Genomic DNA, 23,126 nt, shown 5'->3' with positions numbered 1-23,126 from the left:
TTAACCTAGTGAATCTCCTCTGCACACCCTCCAGCGCCAGTACGTCCTTTCTCAAGTAAGGAGCCCAAAACTGAACACAATACCCCAGGTGTGGCCTCACTAACACCTTATACAATTGCAACATAACCTCCCTAGTCTTAAACTCCATCTCTCTAGCAATGAAGGACAAAATTCCATTTGCCTTCTTAATCACCTGTTGCACCTGTAAACCACCTTTCTGTGACTCATGCACTAGCACACCCAAGTCTCTCTGAACAGCGGCATGCTTTAATATTTTATCGTTTAAATAATAATCCCTTTTGCTGTTATTCCTACCAAAATGGATAACCTCACATTTGTCAACACTGTATTCCATCTGCCAGACCCGAGCCCATTCACTTAACCTATCCAAATCCCTCTGCAGACTTCCAGTATCCTCTGCACTTTTCACTTTACCACTCATCTTAGTGTCATCTGCAAACTTGGGCCCTTGGTCCCCAACTCCAAATCATTTATGTAAATTGTGAACAATTGTGGGCCCAACACTGATCCCTGAGGGACACCACTAGCTACTGATTGCCAACCAGAGAAACACCCATTAATCCCCACTCTTTGCTTTCTATTAATTAACCAATCCTCTATCCATGCTACTACTTTACCCTTAATGCCACGCGTCTTTATCTTATCTAGGACCAGCATGCGCCAGCTGGTCCTAGAGCAGCTGTACGAAGGCCATCTGGGCATTGAAAAATGTCACCGCAGGGCCAGGGAAGCTGTCTATTGGCCGGGCATTAATGATGACATTGCCAATGCGGTACTCAACTGCCCCACCTGCCAGCGTTTTCAGCCTGCCCAACCACGGGGGACTCTGATGCCCCATGATTTGGTCACATCGCCCTAGACCAAGGTGGGCATTGACCTGTTCCACGCATTGGGTAGGGACTATGTATTAATTATTGATTACTTCTCAAACTACCCGGAGGTAATCAGGTTGCACGACCTCACTTCATCCGCTGTCATTCGGGCAAAGAGACATTTGCCCTGCATGGCATCCCGCTCACAGTGATATCGGACAATGGCCCCTGCTTCACCAGCCGGGAATGGGCCAGCTTCGCTCAGCATGGCATCCCGCTCACAGTGATATCGGACAATGGCCCCTGCTTCACCAGCCAGGAATGGGCCAGCTTCGCCCGGCATGGCTTCCCGCTCACAGTGATGTTAGACAATGGCCCCTGCTTCACCAGCCAGGAATGGGCCAGCTTCGCTCAGCATGGCATCCCGCTCACAGTGATGTCGGACAATGGCCCCTGCTTCACCAGCCAGGAATGGGCCAGCTTCGCCCGGCATGGCATCCCGCTCACAGTGATATCGGACAATGGCCCCTGCTTCACCAGCCGGGAATGGGCCAGCTTCGCCCGGCATGGCATCCCGCTCACAGTGATATCGGACAATGGCCCCTGCTTCACCAGCCGGGAATGGGCCAGCATCGCTCAGCATGGCATCCCGCTCACAGTGATATCGGACAATGGCCCCTGCTTCACCAGCCAGGAATGGGCCAGCTTCGCCCGGCATGGCATCCCGCTCACAGTGATGTTAGACAATGGCCCCTGCTTCACCAGCCGGGAATGGACCAGCTTCATCCGGCATGGCATCCCGCTCACAGTGATGTCGGACAATGGCCCCTGCTTCATCAGCCGGGAATGGACCAGCTTCATCCGGCATGGCATCCCGCTCACGGTGATGTCAGACAATGGCCCCTGCTTCACCAGCCAGGAATGGGCCAGCTTCGCTCGGCATGGCTTCCCGCTCACAGTGATGTCGGACAATGGCCCCTGCTTCACCAGCCGGGAATGGACCAGCTTCGCCCGGCATGGCTTCCCGCTCACAGTGATGTCGGACAATGGCCCCTGCTTCACCAGCCGGGAATGGACCAGCTTCGCTCGGCATGGCTTCCCGCTCACAGTGATGTCGGACAATGGCCCCTGCTTCACCAGCCGGGAATGGGCCAGCTTCGCTCGGCATGGCATCCCGCTCACAGTGATATCGGACAATGGCCCCTGCTTCACCAGCTGGGAATGGACCAGCTTCATCCGGCATGGCTTCCCGCTCACAGTGATGTTAGACAATGGCCCCTGCTTCACCAGCCGGGAATGGGCCAGCTTCGCTCGGCATGGCTTCCCGCTCACGGTGATGTCGGACAATGGCCCCTGCTTCACCAGCCAGGAATGGGCCAGCTTCATCCGGCATGGCATCCCGCTCACAGTGATGTCGGACAATGGCCCCTGCTTCACCAGCCAGGAATGGGCCAGCTTCATCCGGCATGGCATCCCGCTCACAGTGATGTCGGACAATGGCCCCTGCTTCACCAGCCAGGAATGGGCCAGTTTCGCCCGGCATGGCATCCCGCTCACAGTGATGTCGGACAATGGCCCCTGCTTCACCAGCCGGGAATGGGCCAGCTTCGCCCGGCATGGCATCCCGCTCACAGTGATGTCGGACAATGGCCCCTGCTTCACCAGCCAGGAATGGGCCAGCTTCGCCCGGCACAGCATCCCGCTCACAGTGATGTTAGACAATGGCCCCTGCTTCACCAGCCGGGAATGGGCCAGCTTCGCTCGGCATGGTTTCCCGCTCACGGTGATGTCGGACAATGGCCCCTGCTTCACCAGCCGGGAATGGGTCAGCTTCGCCCGGCATGGCATCCCGCTCACAGTGATGTCGGACAATGGCCCCTGCTTCACCAGCCAGGAATGGGCCAGCATCGCTCGGCATGGCATCCCGCTCACGGTGATATCGGACAATGGCCCCTGCTTCACCAGCCAGGAATGGGCCAGCTTCGCCCGGCACGGCATCCCGCTCACAGTGATGTCGGACAATGGCCCCTGCTTCACCAGCCAGGATTGGGCCAGCTTCGCCCGGCATGGCATCCCGCTCACAGTGATGTCAGACAATGGCCCCTGCTTCACCAGCCAGGAATGGGCCAGCTTCGCCCGGCATGGCATCCCGCTCACGGTGATGTGGACAATGGCCCCTGCTTCACCAGCCAGGAATGGGCCAGCTTCGCCCGGCACGGCATCCCGCTCACAGTGATGTCGGACAATGGCCCCTGCTTCACCAGCCAGGATTGGGCCAGCTTCGCCCGGCATGGCATCCCGCTCACAGTGATGTCAGACAATGGCCCCTGCTTCACCAGCCAGGAATGGGCCAGCTTCGCTCGGCATGGCATCTCGCTCACAGTGATGTTGGACAATGGCCCCTGCTTCACCAGCCAGGAATGGGCCAGCTTCGCCCGGCATGGCATCCCGCTCACAGTGATGTCAGACAATGGCCCCTGCTTCACCAGCCAGGAATGGGCCAGCTTCGCCCGGCATGGCATCCCGCTCACAGTGATGTCAGACAATGGCCCCTGCTTCACCAGCCAGGAATGGGCCAGCTTCATCCGGCAGTACAACGTTGCACACGTCACATCCAGTCCCCTGTACCCTCAGTCCAATGGCAAAGCCGAAAAGGGGGTTCACATAGTCAAGCGGCTACTCTGCAAAGCTGCCGATGCCGGCTCTGACTTCTATCTCGCTCTGTTGGCCTATCGCTCCGCTCCGCTCTCCACTGGGCTGTCGCCCTCACAGTTACTGATGAACCGCAGCCTGAGGACGACGGTGTCGATTCACACCCTGAATCTTGATCATGTCCCCGTGCTTCACAGGGTGCAGACGTCTCAGACGCAGCAAAAGGCGACACACGACTCACATGCTGCTGATCTCCCCGACATCCAGCCGAATGACAAGGTTCGCATTCATCTCCCAGATGGTGGCTGGTCTGCACCGGCTGTTGTCCTCAGGCAGGTGGCCCCCCGCTCCTTCCTGGTCCGGTTACCGGACGGATCCATTCGGCACGGCAATCGGCGTGCCCTTCGCCTTCTTCCACAATCGCCACGATATTGTCCTGGTAGCTCCTCTGCTGACCCTGCCATGGACTGTGCAGAGCTTCCGGTCACTGCCTCCCCCTGCTGACCCTGCCATGGACTGTGCAGAGCCTCCGCTCACTCTGCCTCCCCCTGACTGTGCTGCAGCCCACCCAGCCCCCCTGCTGACCCTGCCATGGACTGTGCAGAGCCTCTGGTCACTCTGCCTCCCCCTGCTGACCCTGCCATGGACTGTGCAGAGCCTCCGCTCACTCTGCCTCCCCCTGCTGACCCTGCCATGGACTGTGCAGAGCTTCCGCTCACTCTGCCTCCCCCTGCTGACCCTGCCATGGGCTGTGCAGAGCTTCCGCTCACTCTGCCTCCCCCTGCTGTCCCTGCCATGGACTGTGCAGAGCCTCCTGTCACTCTGCCTCCCCCTGCTGACCCTGCCATGGACTGTGCAGACCTTCCTGTCACTCTGCCTCCCCCTGACTGTGCTGCAGCCCACCCAGCCCCCCTGCTGACCCTGCCATGGACTGTGCAGAGCCTCCGCTCACTCTGCCTCCCCCTGCTGACCCTGCCATGGACTGTGCAGAGCCTCCGCTCACTCTGCCTCCCCCTGCTGACCCTGCCACGGACTGTGCAGAGCTTCCGGTCACTCTGCCTCCCCCTGACTGTGCTGCAGCCCACCCAGCCCCCCTGCTGACCCTGCCATGGACTGTGCAGAGCCTCCGCTCACTCTGCCTCCCCCTGCTGACCCTGCCATGGACTGTGCAGAGCCTCCGCTCACTCTGCCTCCCCCTGCTGACCCTGCCATGGACTGTGCAGAGCCTCCAGTCACTGCCTCCCCCTGCTGACCCTGCCATGGACTGTGCAGAGCCTCCGCTCACTCTGCCTCCCCCTGCTGACCCTGCCATGGGCTGTGCAGAGCTTCCGCTCACTCTGCCTCCCCCTGCTGACCCTGCCATGGACTGTGCAGAGCTTCCTGTCACTCTGCCTCCCCCTGCTGCCCCTGCCATGGACTGTGCAGAGCCTCCGCTCACTCTGCCTCCCCCTGACTGTGTTACAGCCCACCCAGCTCCTGACCTGCCAGCTATTGACCCACCCTTGAGGCGGTCAACCAGAGTCCGTCGCCCACCTCAGAGACTGAATTTATGAACTTTGCAAATTTATGGCCTCTCTGAGGTGTTTCCTTCCGTGTTCAATGGTTTTCTATTGGTTTGTATATAGCACTGTTCTTGTTCAATTCATTGCATACTATCTGCACCAGGCACCGGTTTCCTCCCACAGTCCAAAGATGTGCAGGTTAGGTGGATTGGCCACAATAAATTGCCCTTAGTGTCCAAAATTGGCCTTAGTGTTGGGTGGGGTTACTGGGTTATGGGGATAGGGTGTAGGTGTTGACCTTGGGTAGGGTGCTCTTTCCAGGAGCCGGTGCAGACTTGTTGGGCCGAATAGCCTCCTTCTGCACTGTAAATTCTATGATACACAAACACACACAGTTAGAACACACGCACTATAAAGACAGAGGGCATCACTTTCCCGCTCATTCTGGATGCTGCCTCTCAGAAGCACAAGAGCTCATCAAGTACAGTACAGACTCTCACCACGTGCTGAGAGATTCAACTGGTTCGGACAGGCACAGGTCTCTAGTTAAACTAACATCGTGTAAACCCACAGTTATCGTATGTCTAGTATTTTATAAGCGTTAATAAAATAGTGTTGAACCTTCTTCAATGTTGGCGGCATCTATCTGCTTCACAAGTCCACAGTGCCCAACACTTCAGTGTCCAATTCTGGTCGCCACACTACCAGAAGGATGTGGCGGCTTTAGAGTGGGTGCAGAAGAGATTTACCAGGATGTTGCCTGGTATGGAGGGCATTAGCTATGAGAAGCGGTTGAATAAACTCGGTTTGTTCTCACTGGAACGACAAAGGTTGAGGGGCGACCTGATAGAGGTCTACAAAATTATGAGGGGCATAGACAGAGTGGATAGTCAGAGGCTTTTTCCCAGGGTTGAAATGAAAAATGAAAATCGCTTATTGTCACAAGTAGTGTTCAAATGAAGTTACTGTGAAAAACCCCTAGTCGCCACATTCCGGCGCCTGTTCGGGGAGGCTAGTACAGGAATTGAGAGGTCAATTACTGGGGGCATAGGTTTGAGTTGCGAGGGGCAAGGTTTAGAGGAGATGTACAAGGCAAGTTTTTTACACAGAGGGTAGTGGGTGCCTGGAACTCGCTGCCGGAGGTGGTGGTGGAAGCAGGGACGATAGTGACATTTAAGGGGCATCTTGACAAATACATGAATAGGATGGGAATAGAGGGATACGGACCCAGGAAGTGGAGAAGATTTTAGTTTAGACAGGTAGCATGGTCGGCACAGGCTTGGAGGGCCGAAGGGCCTGTTCCTGTGCTGTAATTTTCTTTGTTCTTTGTTCTTTGACATAGCCTGACTCACAGAATCATACCTCACAGACAATATCCCAGACACACTATCACCATTCCTGGGTAGTCCTGTCTGACCGGCAGGACAGACCCAGCAGAGCTGGCCGGGGGTACAGTGGGATACAGTCAGAGGGAGTTACCCTGGGAGTCCCCAACATCGACTCTGGACCCCATGAAGTCTCAGGGATTCAGGTTAAACATGGGCAAGGAAACCTCCTGCTGACTACCACGTATCGGCCACCATCAGCTTATTAATCAGTTACTCCTCCATGCTGAACACCACTTGGAGGAAGCACTGAGGGTGGCAAGGGCATAGAATATACTCTGGGTAAGGAATCACCAAGAGGGGCTCGGTAGTCCCACCACAGACCGAGCTGGCCGGGTCCTAAAGGACAATAGCTGTTAGACTGGGACTGCAGCAGGTGGTGAGGGAACCAACAAGAGGGAAGAACATACTTGACCTCATCCTCAGCAACCTGCCTGCTGCAGATGGATCTGTCCCTGACAGTATCGGTAGGAGTGACCACCGCACAGTCCTTGTGGAGACAAAGTTCCAGCTTCACATTGAGGATACCCTCCACCGTGTTCTGTGGGACTATCACCGTGCTAAATGAGATAGACTTCAAACACATCTAGCAACTCAAGACTGGGCATCCATGAGGTGCTGTGGCCATCAGCAGCAGCAGAATTGTGTTCAGCCACATTCTGTAACCTCTTGACCCGGCATATCCCCCACTTTGCCATTACCACCCAGCCAAGCCAATGAAGAGTGCAGGAGAGCATGCCAGGAGCAACATCAGGCAGACCGAAAAATGAGGTGTCCGCCAGAATGCCACGCTCCGGCGCCACGACAGAAGGATCGATGCGTTCCCCTCCGCACGTACAGTAAACACGGCTCGCGTGTCATTTACGGACCTCACCCAGTAATCTCTGGTGGTCTCGCGACGCACCACCTCCGGCGGGAGGAATTACCGACGGCCAGTTTCACTTCTGGTTTCAAAAATTGGGAAAGAGACCCCGTGTCCAATGAGGGAGGGAGAGGAGGCAGGACACGGAGAGGCTGCCGGGGGTGACACTGCCAGGCAAGCTGCGGGGAGGGGAAGGGGCATCTTCCAGACCAGCGGGGGAAGAAGGATGTGCTGGCCTTGGAAAGGGTCCAGAGGAGGTTCACAAGAATGATCCCTGGAATGAAAAACATGTTGTATGAGGAGCGGTTGAGGACTCTGGGTCTGTACTCGTTGGAGTTTAGAAGGATGAGCGGAGATCTTATTGAAACTTGCAGGATACTGCGAGGCCTGGATAGAGTGGACGTGGAGAGGATGTTTCCACTTATAGGAAAAACTAGAAGCAGAGGGCACAATCTCAGACTAAAGGGTGACCCTTTAAAACAGAGATGAGGAGGAATTTCTTCAATGAAATTAAATGAAATCACTTATTGTCACGAGTAGGCTTCAATGAAGTTACTGTGAAAAGCCCCTAGTCGCCACATTCCGGCGCCTGTCCGGGGAGGCTGGTACGGGAATCGAACCGTGCTGCTGGCCTGCTTGGTCTGCTTTAAAAGCCAGCGATTTAGCCTTGTGAGCTAAACCAGCCCCTCAGCCAGAGGGTGATGAATCTGTGGAACTCTTTGCCGCAGAAGGCTGTGGAGGCCAAATCACTGAGTGTTGTTAAGACAGAGACAGATAGATTCCTGATTAATAAGGGGATCAGGGACTATGGGGAGAAGGCAGGAGAATGGGGATGAGAAAATATCAACCATGATTGAATGGCGGAGCAGACTCGATGGGCCGAGTGGCCTAATTCTGCTCCTGTGTCTTATAGTCTTATATGAGAGGCAACCAATCTCTCCTCGCCTCGGATGAGGCAAAAGCAGACTCTGAGCGAGAAAAATGAAACGTTGCAGATTCTGTCCTGACGTTTGACCCTCAATATCTCCCCCAAGCACAGCCTGGGACTGTATTGTTTGTGTTAAACTATTAAGAGTCGACGTGTTGAATGTCACAGTTCCGCAGAAACTAGCGATTAATTCCAATAAGAGGCCATAAAAAAAACACAACCACAAAAGATCAGATTGCAGCTTTAAAGGTTAGTCTGCTGAGGAGACTGATTTCAATGTTAATGCCACCACAGCCACAATATCACGCAATACTCTCAGGTCAGCCTATCTCTCACGTCAAATCACAATCTGGTCATAACAAACTGTGAAGACCCAGGAAGCAAACAGGGGCTTATTTCAGTCAAAGGACACAGCCGCTACGGCAGCACACACTCGCACACACACACACTCGCGCACACTCGCACACACTTGCGCACACACACACACTCACGCACACCCGCGCACACTCGCACACAATCGCACACACTCGCACACACACACACTCGTGCACACTCGCACACTCGTGCACACTCGCACACACTCGCACACACTCGCACACACACACTCGCACACACACACACACTCGCACACACACACACTCACACACACACTCACACACACACACTCACACACACACACTCGCACACACACACTCGCACACACACGAAGAGACCTGGTTGGGGGAAGGACAGGATTGGCAGCTAAACGTTCCAGGATTTAGATGTTTCAGGCGGGATAGAGGAGGATGTAAAAGGGTTGGAGGAGTTGCGCTATTGGTTAGGGAGAATATCACAGCTGTATTGTGGGAGGACACCTCAGAGATCAGTGAGGCTATATGGGTAGAGATCAGGAATAAGAAGGGAGCAGTCACAATTTTGGGGGTTTACTACAGGCCTCCCAACAGCCAGCGGGAGATAGAGGAGCAGATAGGTAGACAGATTTTGGAAAGGAGTAAAAGCAACAGGGTTGTTGTGATGGGAGACTTCAACTTCCCCAATATTGATTGGGACTCACTTAGTGCCAGGGGCCTGGACGGGGCAGAGTTTGTAAGGAGCATCCAGGAGGGCTTCTTAAAACAATATGTAGATAGTCCAACTAGTGAAGGGGCTGTACTGGACCTGGATTTGGAGAATGAGCCCAGCCAGGCGGCAGAAGTTTCAGTAGGGGAGCATTTCGGCAACAGTGACCACAATTCAATAAGTTTTATAGTGCTGGTGGACAAGGATAAGAGTGGTCCTAGGGTGAATGTGCTAAATTGGGGGAAGGCAAATTATAACAATATTAGGCAGGAACTGAAGAACCTAGATTGGGGGCGGATGTTTGAGGGTAAATTAACATCTGGCATGTGGGAGGCTTTCAAATCTCAGTTGAAATGAATTCAGGACCGGCATGTTCCTGTGCGGAAGAAGGATAAATACGGCAAATTTCGGGAACCTTGGATAACGAGAGATATTGTAGGCCTCGTCAAAAAGAAAAAGGAGGCATTTGTCAGGGCTAGAAGGCTGGGAATAGACGAAGCCTGTGTGGAATATAAGGAAAGTAAGAAGGAACTTAAGCAAGGAGTTAGGAGGGCTAAAAGGGGTCACGAAAAGTCATTGGCAAATAGGGTTAAGGAAAATCCCAAGGCTTTTTACACGTACATAAAAAGCAAGAGGGTAGCCAGGGAAAGGATTGGCCCACTGAAGAATAGGCAAGGGAATCTATGTGTGGAGCCAGAGGAAATGGACGAGGTACTAAATGAATACTTCACATCAGTATTCACCAAAGAGAAGGAATTGGTGGATGTTGAGTCTGGAGAAGGGTGTGGAGATAGCCTGGGTCACATTGAGATCAAAAAAGACGAGGTGTTTGGTGACTTGAAAAATATTACGGTGGATAAGTCCCCAGGGCCTGATGGGATCTACCCCAGAATACTGAAGGAGGCAAGAGAGGAAATTGCTGAAGCCTTAACAGAAATCTCTGGATCCTCACTGTCTTCAGGTGATGTCCTGGAGGACTGGAGAATAGCCAATGTTGTTCCTTTGTTTAAGAAGGGTAGCAAGGATAATCCAGGGAACTACAGGCCAGTGAGCCTTACGTCAGTGGTAGGGAAATTACTGGAAAGAATTCTTCGAGACAGGATCTACTCCCATTTGGAAGCAAATGGACGTATTAGCGAGTGGCCGCACGGTTTTGTGAAGGGGAGGTCGTGTCTCACTAACTTGATAGAGTTTTTCGAAGAGGTCACAAAGATAATTGATGCAGGTAGGGCAGTGGATGTTGTCTATATGGACTTCAGTAAGGCCTTTGACAAGGTCCCTCATGGCAGACTGGTACAAAAGGTAAAGTCACACGGGATCAGGGGTGAGCTGGCAAGGTGGATACAGAACTGGCTAGGTCATAGAAGGCAGAGAGTCGCAATGGAAGGGTGCTTTTCTGATTGGAGGGCTGTGACTAGTGGTGTTCCACAGGGAATCAGTGCTGGGACCTTTGCTGTTCGTTATGTATAAATGATTTGGAGGAAAATGTAACTGGTCTGATTAGTAAGTTTGCAGACGACACAAAGGTAGGTGGAATTGCGGATAGCGATGAGGACTGTCAGAGGATACAGCAGGATTTAGATCGTTTGGAGATTTGGGCAGAGAGATGGCAGATGGAGTTTAATCCGGACAAATTTGAGGTAATACATTTTGGAAGGTCTAATATAGTTAGGGAATATACAGTAAATGGTAGAACCCTCAAGAGTATTGACAGTCAGAGAGATCTAGGTGTACAGGTCCACAGATCACTGAAAAGGGCAACACAGGTGGAGAAGGTAGTCAAGAAGGCATACGGCATGCTTGCCTTCATTGGCCGGGGCATTGAGTATAAGAATTAGCAAGACATGTTGCAGCTGTATAGAACCTTAGTTAGGTCACACTTGGAGCATAGTGTTCAATCCTGGTCGCCACACTACCAGAAGGATGTGGAGGCTTTAGAGAGGGTGCAGAAGAGATTTACCAGGATGTTGCCTGGTATGGAGGGCATTAGCTATGAGGAGCGGTTGAATAAACTCGGTTTGTTCTCACTGGAACGACGGAGGTTGAGGGGCGACCTGATAGAGGTCTACAAAATTATGAGGGGCATAGACAGAATGGATAGTCAGAGGCTTTTCCCCAGGGTAGAGGGGTCAATTACTAGGGGGCATAGGTTTAAGGTGCGAGGGGCAAGGTTGAGAGGAGATGTCCGAGGCAAGTTTTTTACACAGAGGGTAGTGGGTGCCTGGAACTCGCTGCCGGAGGAGGTGGTGGAAGCAGGGACGATAGTGACATTTAAGGGGCATCTTGACAAATACATGAAAAGGATGGGAATAGAGGGATAAGGACCCCGGAAGTGTAGAAGATTTTAGTTTAGTCAGGTAGCATGGTCGGCACGGGCTTGGAGGGCCGAAGGGCCTGTTCCTGTGCTGTACTTTTCTTTGTTCTTTGTTTTCACACACACTCACTCACACACACTCATACACACACTCACACACACACAGACCCACACTGACACAGACTCTCACACACACACACACTCACACACACACAGACACACACTCACACACACACACACTCACACACACACAGACCCACACTGACACAGACTCTCACACACACACACACTCACACACACACAGACACACACTCACACACACACAGATACACACACTCACTCACACACACCCTCACACACACACAGACCCACACTGACACAGACTCTCACACACACACACACACACACACACACACTCACACACACACAGATACACACTCACACACACACAGACACACACACTCACAGATACACACACACTCACATACACTCACAGACACACTCACAGACACACACACACACACACAGACACACACTCACAGACACACACACAGACACACACACACACAGACACACACTCACACACACTCACACACACACAGACACACACTCACACACACACAGACACACACTCACAGACACACACTCACACACACACAGATACACACTCACACTCACACTCTCACACACACAGACACACACAGACACACACACAGACACACACTCACACACACACAGATACACACACTCACAGATACACACACACTCACTCACACACTCACACACAGACACTCACACACACAGACACTCACATACAGACACACACACAGACACACACACACTCACACACACACTCACACACACACTCACAGATACACACACACTCACTCACACACTCACACACAGACACTCACACACACAGACACTCACACACAGACAGACACACACACACTCACACACACACTCACAGATACACACACACTCACTCACACACTCACACACAGACACTCACAGACACTCACACACAGACACACACACAAAGACACACACTCACACACACACTCACAGATACACACACACTCACTCACACACTCACACACAGACACACACACACTCACACACACACAGACACACACTCACACACACACAGACACACACTCACACACACACAGACACACACTCACACACACACACACAGATACACACTCACACTCACACTCTCACTCACACACAGACACACACTCACACACACACAGACACACACTCACACACACACAGATACACACACACTCACACTCTCACTCACACACAGACACACACTCACACACACACAGACACACACTCACACACACACAGATACACACACACTCACACTCTCACTCACACACAGACACACACTCACACACACACAGACACACACTCACACACACACAGATACACACACACTCACACTCTCACACACACACAGACACACACTCACACACACACAGACACACACTCACACACACACAGATACACACACACTCACACTCTCACTCACACACAGACACACACTCACACACACACAGACACACACTCACACACACACAGATACACACACACTCACACTCTCACACACACACACACACACTCATACACACACAGATACACACTCACACACACACAGATACACACTCACACTCACAGACACACACACACACACACAGACTCACTCAGACACACACACTCAGACACACACGCACACACAATAAGTCTCTGTTGGATTACCTTAATGCTGGTCCCTGCAGCTCTAATAATGAGGGCCAGCTGGCGGGGCTCCGCCCGTGAGCGGGAATCTCGGATTCCATGATTCACACTGGGAGATCGATTGGGGTTTCCCCATGGGCCTCGTGAGGGCTGAATACCCCCTCCCCCCACCCCCAAGCCTGGATTTCCCCCCCCCCCCCCCCCCCTAGCCTGGATTTCCCCCCCTCCCCCACCCCCAAGTCCGGACTCCCCCCCCTCCTCCACCCCAAGTCCGGACTTCCCCCCCTCCCCCACCCCCAAGTCCGGACTTCCCCCCCTCCCCCACCCCAAGTCCGGATTTCCCCCCCCCCCTCCCCCACCCCCAAGTCCGGACTCCCCCCCCTCCCCCACCCCCAAGTCCCTCCGTTGAGACGATCCACGTGTTTCCGTCTTCTCACTGATCCTGACCTTGTACAAAACGGGCCCCGTTCTCTGCATCACGACCCCAGGAGGCCTGTGCCTGAAACGTCTGGCATTCACGGCGCCCGCTGCTTTAGAGCCTCTCCCGGGTGTCCAGTGTTCGTGGTATTTCTTTTGGAGGTCCAGCTTCATCTCCACTTTCCCCCTGCAACTCCAAAATAGTCCTCAATACCGGTGCCCCGCAAGGCTGCGTACTTAGCCCCCTACTCTACTCCCTGTACACACACGACTGCATGGCAAAACTTGGTTCCAACTCCATTGACAAGTTTGCTGATGATACGACCATAGTGGGCCGGATCTCGAATAACGACGAGTCCGAATACAGGAGGGAGATAGAGAACCTAGTGGAGTGGTGTAACGACAACAATCTCTCCCTCAATGCCAGCAAAACTAAAGAGCTGGTCATTGACTTCAGGAAGCAAAGTACTGTACACACCCCTGTCAGCATCAACGGGGCCGAGGTGGAGATGGTTAGCAGTTTCAAATTCCTAGGGGTGCACATCTCCAAAAATCTGTCCTGGTCCACCCACGTCGACGCTATCACCAAGAAAGTACAACAGCGCCTATACTTCCTCAGGAAGCTCAGGAAATTCGGCATGTCCACATTAACCCTTACCAACTTTTACAGATGCATCATAGAAAGCATCCTATCGGGCTGGATCACAGCCTGGTATGGAAACTGCTTGGCCCAGGACCGCAAGAAACTTCAGAGAGTCGTGAACACCGCCCAGTCCATCACACAAACCTGCCTCCCATCCACTGACTCCATCTACACCTCCCGCTGCCGGGGGAAAGCGGGCAGCATAATCAAGGATCCCTCCCACCCGGCTTACTCACTTTTCCAACTTCTTCCATCGGGCAGGAGATACAGAAGTCTGAGAACACGCACGAACAGACTCAAAAACAGCTTCTTCCCCCACTGTCACCGGACTCCTAAACGACCCTCTTATGAACTGACCTGATCTCTCCACACATCTTCTCTACTGAGTAATACTACACCCCTGTATGCTTCACCCGATGCCTGTGTCTGTGTATTTACATTGTGTGTTTATGTATGTTCTATGTTTTACATGTATGGAATGATCTGCCTGACTGTACGCAGGACAATACAATACAGTAAACCCAAATCCAAAACACGGGAACGTCAGAGTCAGACAGGTGCTGCCAGTACATTAATATCTCCGGTGCTAGCCTGGTTCTGACGCGGTGCATGGTCCAATAATGGAATCGGAATCTTGCCAGTTTTGTATTCAGGGAGATCATATTCTGCTTCCTCACCCCTTGTTTGAATGTTTGAACTGCCCGCTCCTCCGGACCATCCGAGGACGGTTGGTACGGAGCAGTCCGGATGTGTCTTACCCCCATTGGCCCATATTAATGATTGGAACTCCTCATTAGTGAAGGGGGTCCCGTGGTCTGGTATCCTGTGGGTACGAAACGATTGTCATAGTTTCACCACAGTGGTCTTCGAGGTGGTAGTGGATATCCGGAGTATGTCCAGCTATTGCGAGTGGGTGTCCATTGTCCATACGAAGCGGAAACATGGACCCCATGAAGAGCCCGGCAAAGTCAGCGAGCAGACGCACCACCCTGGGGCACACTGGCCATTCCCAGGGATGGTGCAGGGCCAAACGAGGGAGCTTCTGCTGTCCCTGGCATGCTGGGCACCGTTTTACCAGCTCTGAATGTGCCCGCCAATTCCAGGGTATCACACACACAGCCCCTTGCGAACATCTTCATCCTCCAGGTTCCAGAGTGTCCGCGAGGCAGGTCTCGCCTCCTCTGCTGCGGGACAATCATGCGAGCTCCCCATAGGAGGATATCGCCCACCACACTCAGCTCCTGCTGCTCCATGAGGCCCTCGAGGTGTGGGGGGGGGGGGGGGGTGCTTCCTTGTAACTTGCCGAGCCGGACGATGTGGTGAAGCTTCACCAATCTGCAGTCCCTTTGAGAGTCCACATGTTGGTCTGTGCGGCTGATTGGGGCAGGGTGTCCAGAAAGATTCAGCATTGCCACGACATTGTTGATTAGGGATGCTCACAGGCAGCGGGGACCGTCCGAGGGTGTCTGCTGTCTGCTTGCAATCTGTACACCCGGGTGATATTCGTAAGCTGCTAATAGAAACTCCCAGAATTGGATCTGGGCCAAAGCTATGGGGGGGATGCCCTTGTCCTCCTGGAAGGGGCCCAGTTGGGGCTTTATGGCCCGTGATAATTTAACAATGGTGCCCGTCGAAGGACTGATGGAATATATCACAGCTAAACCTTTATCTACTCGGGCGTGGTGGTGCTCTGCACCAGCCAGGGTCCTGGACACATACGCTATTGGACATTTGGTGCTGATGGGACAGCACTGCCCCAATGCCATGAGGAGAGATATCAGCATGTGAGGAGGAGCGGCCTTGAAGGGTTGCAAGGTGTCACCAGCTGTGGGGTTACTCTGACAAACGCTCCCTCTGGCGCTGCTCCCAGACCCAGCAGCACGTGTGGGGGCGCCAACGGTGTGGCAAAGTTCGGGAGAGGAATCCCGAGTAGTTCACGAGTCCTAAAACAACCTGGGTTCAGCTGTGTTTTCAGGGGTCGGAGCTGCCTTTGTGACCTGGACCTTTTCCTCTGCTGGGTGCGAGCTATCCTTACCCACACGGTATCCCAGCTATCCTTACCCACACGGTATCCCAGCTATCCTTACCCACACGGTAACCCAGCTATCCTTACCCACACGGTAATCCAGCTATCCTTACCCACACGGTATCCCAGCTATCCTTACCCACACGGTATCCCAGCTATCCTCACCCACACGGTATCCCAGCTATCCTTACCCACACGGTATCCCAGCTCTCCTTACCCACACGGTAACCCCAGCTATCCTTACCCACACGGTATCCCAGCTATCCTTACCCACACGGTATCCCAGCTTATCCTTACCCACACGGTATCCCAGTTATCCTTACCCACACGGTATCCCAGCTATCCTTACCCACACGGAATTCCCAGCCTTACCCACACGGTATCCCAGCTATCCTTACCCCACACGGTATCCCAGCTATCCTTACCCACACGGTATCCCAGCTATCCTTACCCACACGGTATCCCAGCTATCCTCACCCACACGGTATCCCAGCTATCCTTACCCACACGGTATCCCAGCTATCCTTACCCACGCGGTATCCCAGCTATCCTTACCCACACGGTATCCCAGCTATCCTTACCCACACGGTATCCCAGCTATCCTTACCCACACGGTATCCCAGCTATCCTTACCCACACGGTATCCCAGCTATCCTTACCCACACGGTATCCCAGCTATCCTTACCCACACGGTATCCCAGCTATCCTTACCCACACGGTATCCCAGCTATCCTTACCCACACGGTATTCCAGCTATGCTTACCCACACGGTATCCCAGCTTACCCACACGGTATCCCAGTTTACCCACACGGTATTCCAGCTATCCTTACCCACACGGTATCCCAGCTCTCCTTATCCACACGGTATCCCAGCTTGCCCACACGGTATCCCAGCTATCCTTACCCACACGGTATCCCAGCTATCCTCACCCACACGGTATCCCAGCTATCCTTACCCACACGGTATCCCAGCTATCCTTACCCACACGGTATCCCAGCTATCCTTACCCACACGGTATCCCAGCTATACTCACCCACACGGTATCCCAGCTATCCTTACACACACGGTATCCCAGCTATCCTTACCCACACGGTATCCCAGCTATCCTTACCCACACGGTATCCCAGTTATCCTTACCCACACGGTATCCCAGCTATCCTTACACACACGGTATCCCAGCTATCCTTACACACACGGTATCCCAGCTATCCTTACCCACACGGTATCCCAGCTATCCTTACCCACACGGTATCCCAGCTATCCTTACCCACACGGTATCCCAGCTATCCTTACCCACACGGTATCCCAGCTATCCTTACCCACACGGTATCCCAGCTATCCTTACCCACACGGTGTCCCAGCTATCCTTACCCACACGGTATTCCAGCTATCCTTACCCACACGGTATCCCAGCTATCCTCACCCACACGGTATCCCAGGTATCCTTACCCACACGGTATCCCAGCTATCCTTATCCACACGGTATCCCAGCTATCCTTACCCACACGGTATTCCAGCTATCCTTACCCACACGGTATCCCAGCTATCCTTACCCACACGGTATTCCAGCTATGCTTTCCCACACGGTATCCCAGCTTACCCACACGGTATCCCAGTTATCCTTACCCACACGGTATCCCAGCTATCCTTACCCACACGGTATCCCAGCTATCCTTACCCACAGAGTATCCCAGCTATCCTCACCCACACGGTATCCCAGCTATCCTTACCCACACGGTATCCCAGCTATCCTTACCCACACGGTATCCCAGCTATCCTTACCCACACGGTATCCCAGCTATCCTTACCCACACGGTATCCCAGCTATCCTTACCCACACGGTATCCCAGCTATCCTTACCCACACGGTATCCCAGCTATCCTTACCCACACGGTATCCCAGTTATCCTTACCCACACGGTATCCCAGCTATCCTTACCCACACGGAATCCCAGCTTACCCACACGGTATCCCAGCTATCCTTACCCACACGGTATCCCAGCTATCCTTACCCACACGGTATCCCAGCTATCCTTACCCACAGAGTATCCCAGCTATCCTCACCCACACGGTATCCCAGCTATCCTTACCCACACGGTATCCCAGCTATCCTTACCCACGCGGTATCCCAGCTATCCTTACCCCACACGGTATCCCAGCTCTCCTTACCCACACGGTAACCAGCTATCCTTACCCACACGGTATCCCAGCTATCCTTACCCACACGGTATCCCAGCTATCCTTACCCACACGGTATCCCAGCTATCCTTACCCACACGGTATCCCAGCTATCCTTACCCACACGGTATCCCAGCTATCCTTACCCACACGGTATCCCAGCTATCCTTACCCACACGGTATTCCAGCTATGCTTACCCACACGGTATCCCAGCTTACCCACACGGTATCCCAGTTTACCCACACGGTATTCCAGCTATCCTTACCCACACGGTATCCCAGCTCTCCTTATCCACACGGTATCCCAGCTTGCCCACACGGTATCCCAGCTATCCTTACCCACACGGTATCCCAGCTATCCTTACCCACACGGTATCCCAGCTATCCTCACCCACACGGTATCCCAGCTATCCTTACCCACACGGTATCCCAGCTATCCTTACCCATACGGTATCCCAGCTATCCTTACCCACACGGTATCCCAGCTATCCTTACCCACACGGTATCCCAGCTATACTCACCCACACGGTATCCCAGCTATCCTTACCCACACGGTATCCCAGCTATACTCACCCACACGGTATTCCAGCTATCCTTACCCCAACGGTATCCCAGCTATCCTTACCCACACGGTATCCCAGCTATCCTTACCCACACGGTATCCCAGCTATCCTTACCCACACGGTATCCCAGCTATCCTTACCCACACGGTATCCCAGCTATCCTTACCCACACGGTATTCCAGCTATCCTTACCCACACGGTATCCCAGCTATCCTCACCCACACGGTATCCCAGCTATCCACACCCACACGGTATCCCAGCTATCCTTATCCACACGGTATCCCAGCTATCCTTACCCACACGGTATCCCAGCTATCCTTACCCATACGGTATCCCAGCTATCCTTACCCACACGGTATCCCAGCTATCCTTACCCACACGGTATCCCAGCTATACTCACCCACACGGTATCCCAGCTATCCTTACCCACACGGTATCCCAGCTATACTCACCCACACGGTATTCCAGCTATCCTTACCCACACGGTATCCCAGCTATCCTTACCCACACGGTATCCCAGCTATCCTTACCCACACGGTATCCCAGCTATCCTTACCCACACGGTATCCCAGCTATCCTTACCCACACGGTATCCCAGCTATCCTTACCCACACGGTATTCCAGCTATCCTTACCCACACGGTATCCCAGCTATCCTCACCCACACGGTATCCCAGCTATCCACACCCACACGGTATCCCAGCTATCCTTATCCACACGGTATCCCAGCTATCCTTACCCACACGGTATCCCAGCTATCCTTACCCACACGGTATCCCAGCTATCCACACCCACACGGTATCCCAGCTATCCTTATCCACACGGTATCCCAGCTATCCTTACCCACACGGTATCCCAGCTATCCACACCCACACGGTATCCCAGCTATCCTTACCCACACGGTATCCCAGCTATCTTTTCCCACACGGTATCCCAGCTATCCTTACCCACACGGTATCCCAGCTATCCTTACCCACACGGTATCCCAGCTATCTTTTCCCACACGGTATCCCAGCTATCCTTACCCACACGGTATCCCAGCTATCCTTACCCACACGGTATCCCAGCTATCTTTTCCCACACGGTATCCCAGCTATCCTTATCCACACGGTATCCCAGCTATCCTTACCCACACGGTATCCCAGCTATGCTTTCCCACACGGTATCCCAGCTTACCCACACGGTATCCCAGTTATCCTTACCCACACGGTATCCCAGCTATCCTTACCCACACGGTATCCCAGCTCTCCTTACCCACACGGTAACCCAGCTATCCTTACCCACACGGTATCCCAGCTATCCTTACCCACACGGTATCCCAGCTATCCTCACCCACACGGTATCCCAGCTATCCTTACCCACACGGTAACCCAGCTATCCTTACCCACACGGTATTCCAGCTATCCTTACCCACACGGTATCCCAGCTATCCTCACCCACACGGTATCCCAGCTATCCTTACCCACACGGTATCCCAGCTATCCTTACCCACACGGTGTCCCAGCTATCCTTACCCACACGGTATCCCAGCTATCCTTACCCACACGGTATCCCAGCTTACCCACACGGTACCCCAGCTATCCTTACCCACATGGTATCCCAGCTATCCTTACCCACACGGTATCCCAGCTATCCTTACCCACATGGTATCCCAGCTATCCTTACCCACACGGTATCCCAGCTATCCTTACCCACACGGTATCCCAGCTATCCTTACCCACACGGTATTCCAGCTATCCATGCTACTACTTTGCCCTTAATGCCATACATCTTTATCTTATGCAGCAACCTTTTGTGTGGCACCTTGTCAAAAGCTTTCTGGAAATCCAGATATACCACATCCATTGGCTCCCCGTTATCTACTGCACTGGTAATGTCCTCAAACAATTCCACTAAATTAGTTAGGCACGACCTGCCCTTTATGAACCCATGCTGCATCTGCCCAATGGGACAATTTCTATCCAGATGCCTCGCTATTTCTTCCTTGATGATAGATTCCAGCATCTTCCCTCCTACCGAAGTTAAGCTCACTGGCCTATAATTTCCTGCTTTCTGCCTACCTCCTTTTTTAAACAGTGGCGTCACGTTTGCTAATTTCCAATACACCGGGACCACCCCAGAGTCTAGTGAATTTTGGTAAATCATCACTCGTGCATCTGCAATTAGCCATCTCTTTTAGCACTCTGGGATGCATTCCATCAGGGCCAGGAGACTTGTCTACCTTTAGCCCCATTAGCTTGCCCATCACTACCTCCTTAGTGATAACAATCCTCTCAAGGTCCTCACCTGTCACAGCCTCATCTCTATCAGTCACTGGCATGTTATTTGTGTCTTCCACTGTGAAGACCAACCCAAAAAACCTGTTCAGTTCCTCATCCATTTCCTCATCTCCCATTATTAAATCTCCCTTCTCATCCTCTGAAGGACCAATATTTACCTTAGCCACTCTTTTTTGTTTTATATATTTGTAGAAACTATTACTATCTGTTTTTATATTCTGAGCAAGTTTACTCTCAAACTCTATCTTACTCTTTATCGCTTTTTTAGTAGCTTCTGTTGCCCCCTTAAGATTTCCCAGTCCTCTAGTCTCCCACTAATCTTTGCCACTTTGTGTGCTTTTTCCTTCAATTTGATACTCCCTTATTTCCTTAGATATCCACGGTCGATTTTCCCTCTTTCTACCGAATAGGATCCAATCAACACCTGTTACCGGGCAGAGCACAGCTTTTTTAGCCAATCCATTGGCCAGTCAGATCAAGTTGCAACCCATGTCTCTGTCACTGATGCCGGCCACTCTACAGCTTCTGCACCCCCTTCCGAATTCTTCCTGCTTGAATTAAAGATACAGGCTTCTTGTGTTAAAGACACATGTCCATTTATCATCCATGGATCAAAAATATAACCTCAAAAGTAAAAAAAAGCGAAACAAGGGAATAAATCAGGAATAAGCAGGAAGGACCCTGACCATATATATAGGGCATGGGTGGCACAGTGGCTTAGCCCTGCAGCCTCATGGCGCCGAAGTCCCAGGTTCGATCCCCGCTCTGGGTCACTGTCCGTGTGGAGTTTTCACATTCTCTCCATGTTTGCGTGGGTTTTACCCCCACAAAGATGTGTAGGCGAGGTGGATTGGCCACGATAAAATGGCCCCTTAATTGGAAAAAATGAATTGGGTACTTAAAATTTATTTTTAAAATATACATATATATATATATATAGGGCACAGTGGCACAGTGGTTAGCACTGCTGCCTCACAGCTCCAGGGACCCGGGTTCAATTCCAGCCTTGAGTGACTGTGCAGAGTCTGCACGTTCTCCCCGTGTGTGTGTGGGTTTTCTCCGGGTGCTCCGGTTTCCTCCCGCAGTCCAAAGGTGTGCATGTTAGGGGGATTGGCCATGCAGAAATTACCCTTTTGTGTCCAAAAGGTTTGATGGGATTACCCGGTTACGGCAGGAACAGAGTGGGGAGTGGACCTGGGTAGGGTGCTCTTTCAGGGTGCTGGTGTGACTCGATGGGCCGAATGGTCTACCTCTGCACTGTAGGGATTCTGTGATTCTATGTGCAGTCCATCTCTATTAAGAGTGTTCTATAAAACAATTAAAAACTGAAATTCAACTTAAGCACTGGGGAACATTAACTCCAAAGAGTTGGGAGTGTGGGGGAAGAAGGACCGTGTCTGACAGTAACAGCTAAATGCTCTGATTTTTCTGCCATTTCAGTGTTGCAGGATTTAGTGAAGCTGACAGACATGCACAGCTGCCAATCAGCAGCCCCTTGCTTGGGGCCAAGGGGCATCACAAGGTTGAAGAGGGTACCCGAGTGATGTAAGTATGCATGTAGATACAGAGCACGGTCTGACACTGAGTGTAGATTCTCTCGTTCAGGATTGATTCAATTGCACCCTATGTTCCAGTGTTACACAGGGATAGAGAAGTCATCAGCAGGAAAAATGGGGATATTTCTACCCAGCAATGTGGGAAATTGCCCAGGTGTGTCCTTTACACAAGAAACAGGACAAA

General features: G+C 52.6%; 1 protein-coding gene across 1 annotated transcript in view; it reads left to right on the top strand.

Moving 5' to 3' along the window:
* spef2 (sperm flagellar 2) overlaps positions 1–23,126 on the top strand; it is a 293,647-nt gene that overhangs the window by 176,839 nt on the left and 93,682 nt on the right. The window contains 1 exon segment of the mRNA XM_038803926.1: positions 22,827–22,931. Within this exon segment, the coding sequence (XP_038659854.1) occupies positions 22,827–22,931 (105 nt within the window).

This window comes from Scyliorhinus canicula, chromosome 8, assembly GCF_902713615.1.
Source record: "Scyliorhinus canicula chromosome 8, sScyCan1.1, whole genome shotgun sequence".
NCBI lineage: Eukaryota > Metazoa > Chordata > Chondrichthyes > Carcharhiniformes > Scyliorhinidae > Scyliorhinus > Scyliorhinus canicula.
This window is presented reverse-complemented; position numbering and strand designations above follow the sequence as displayed.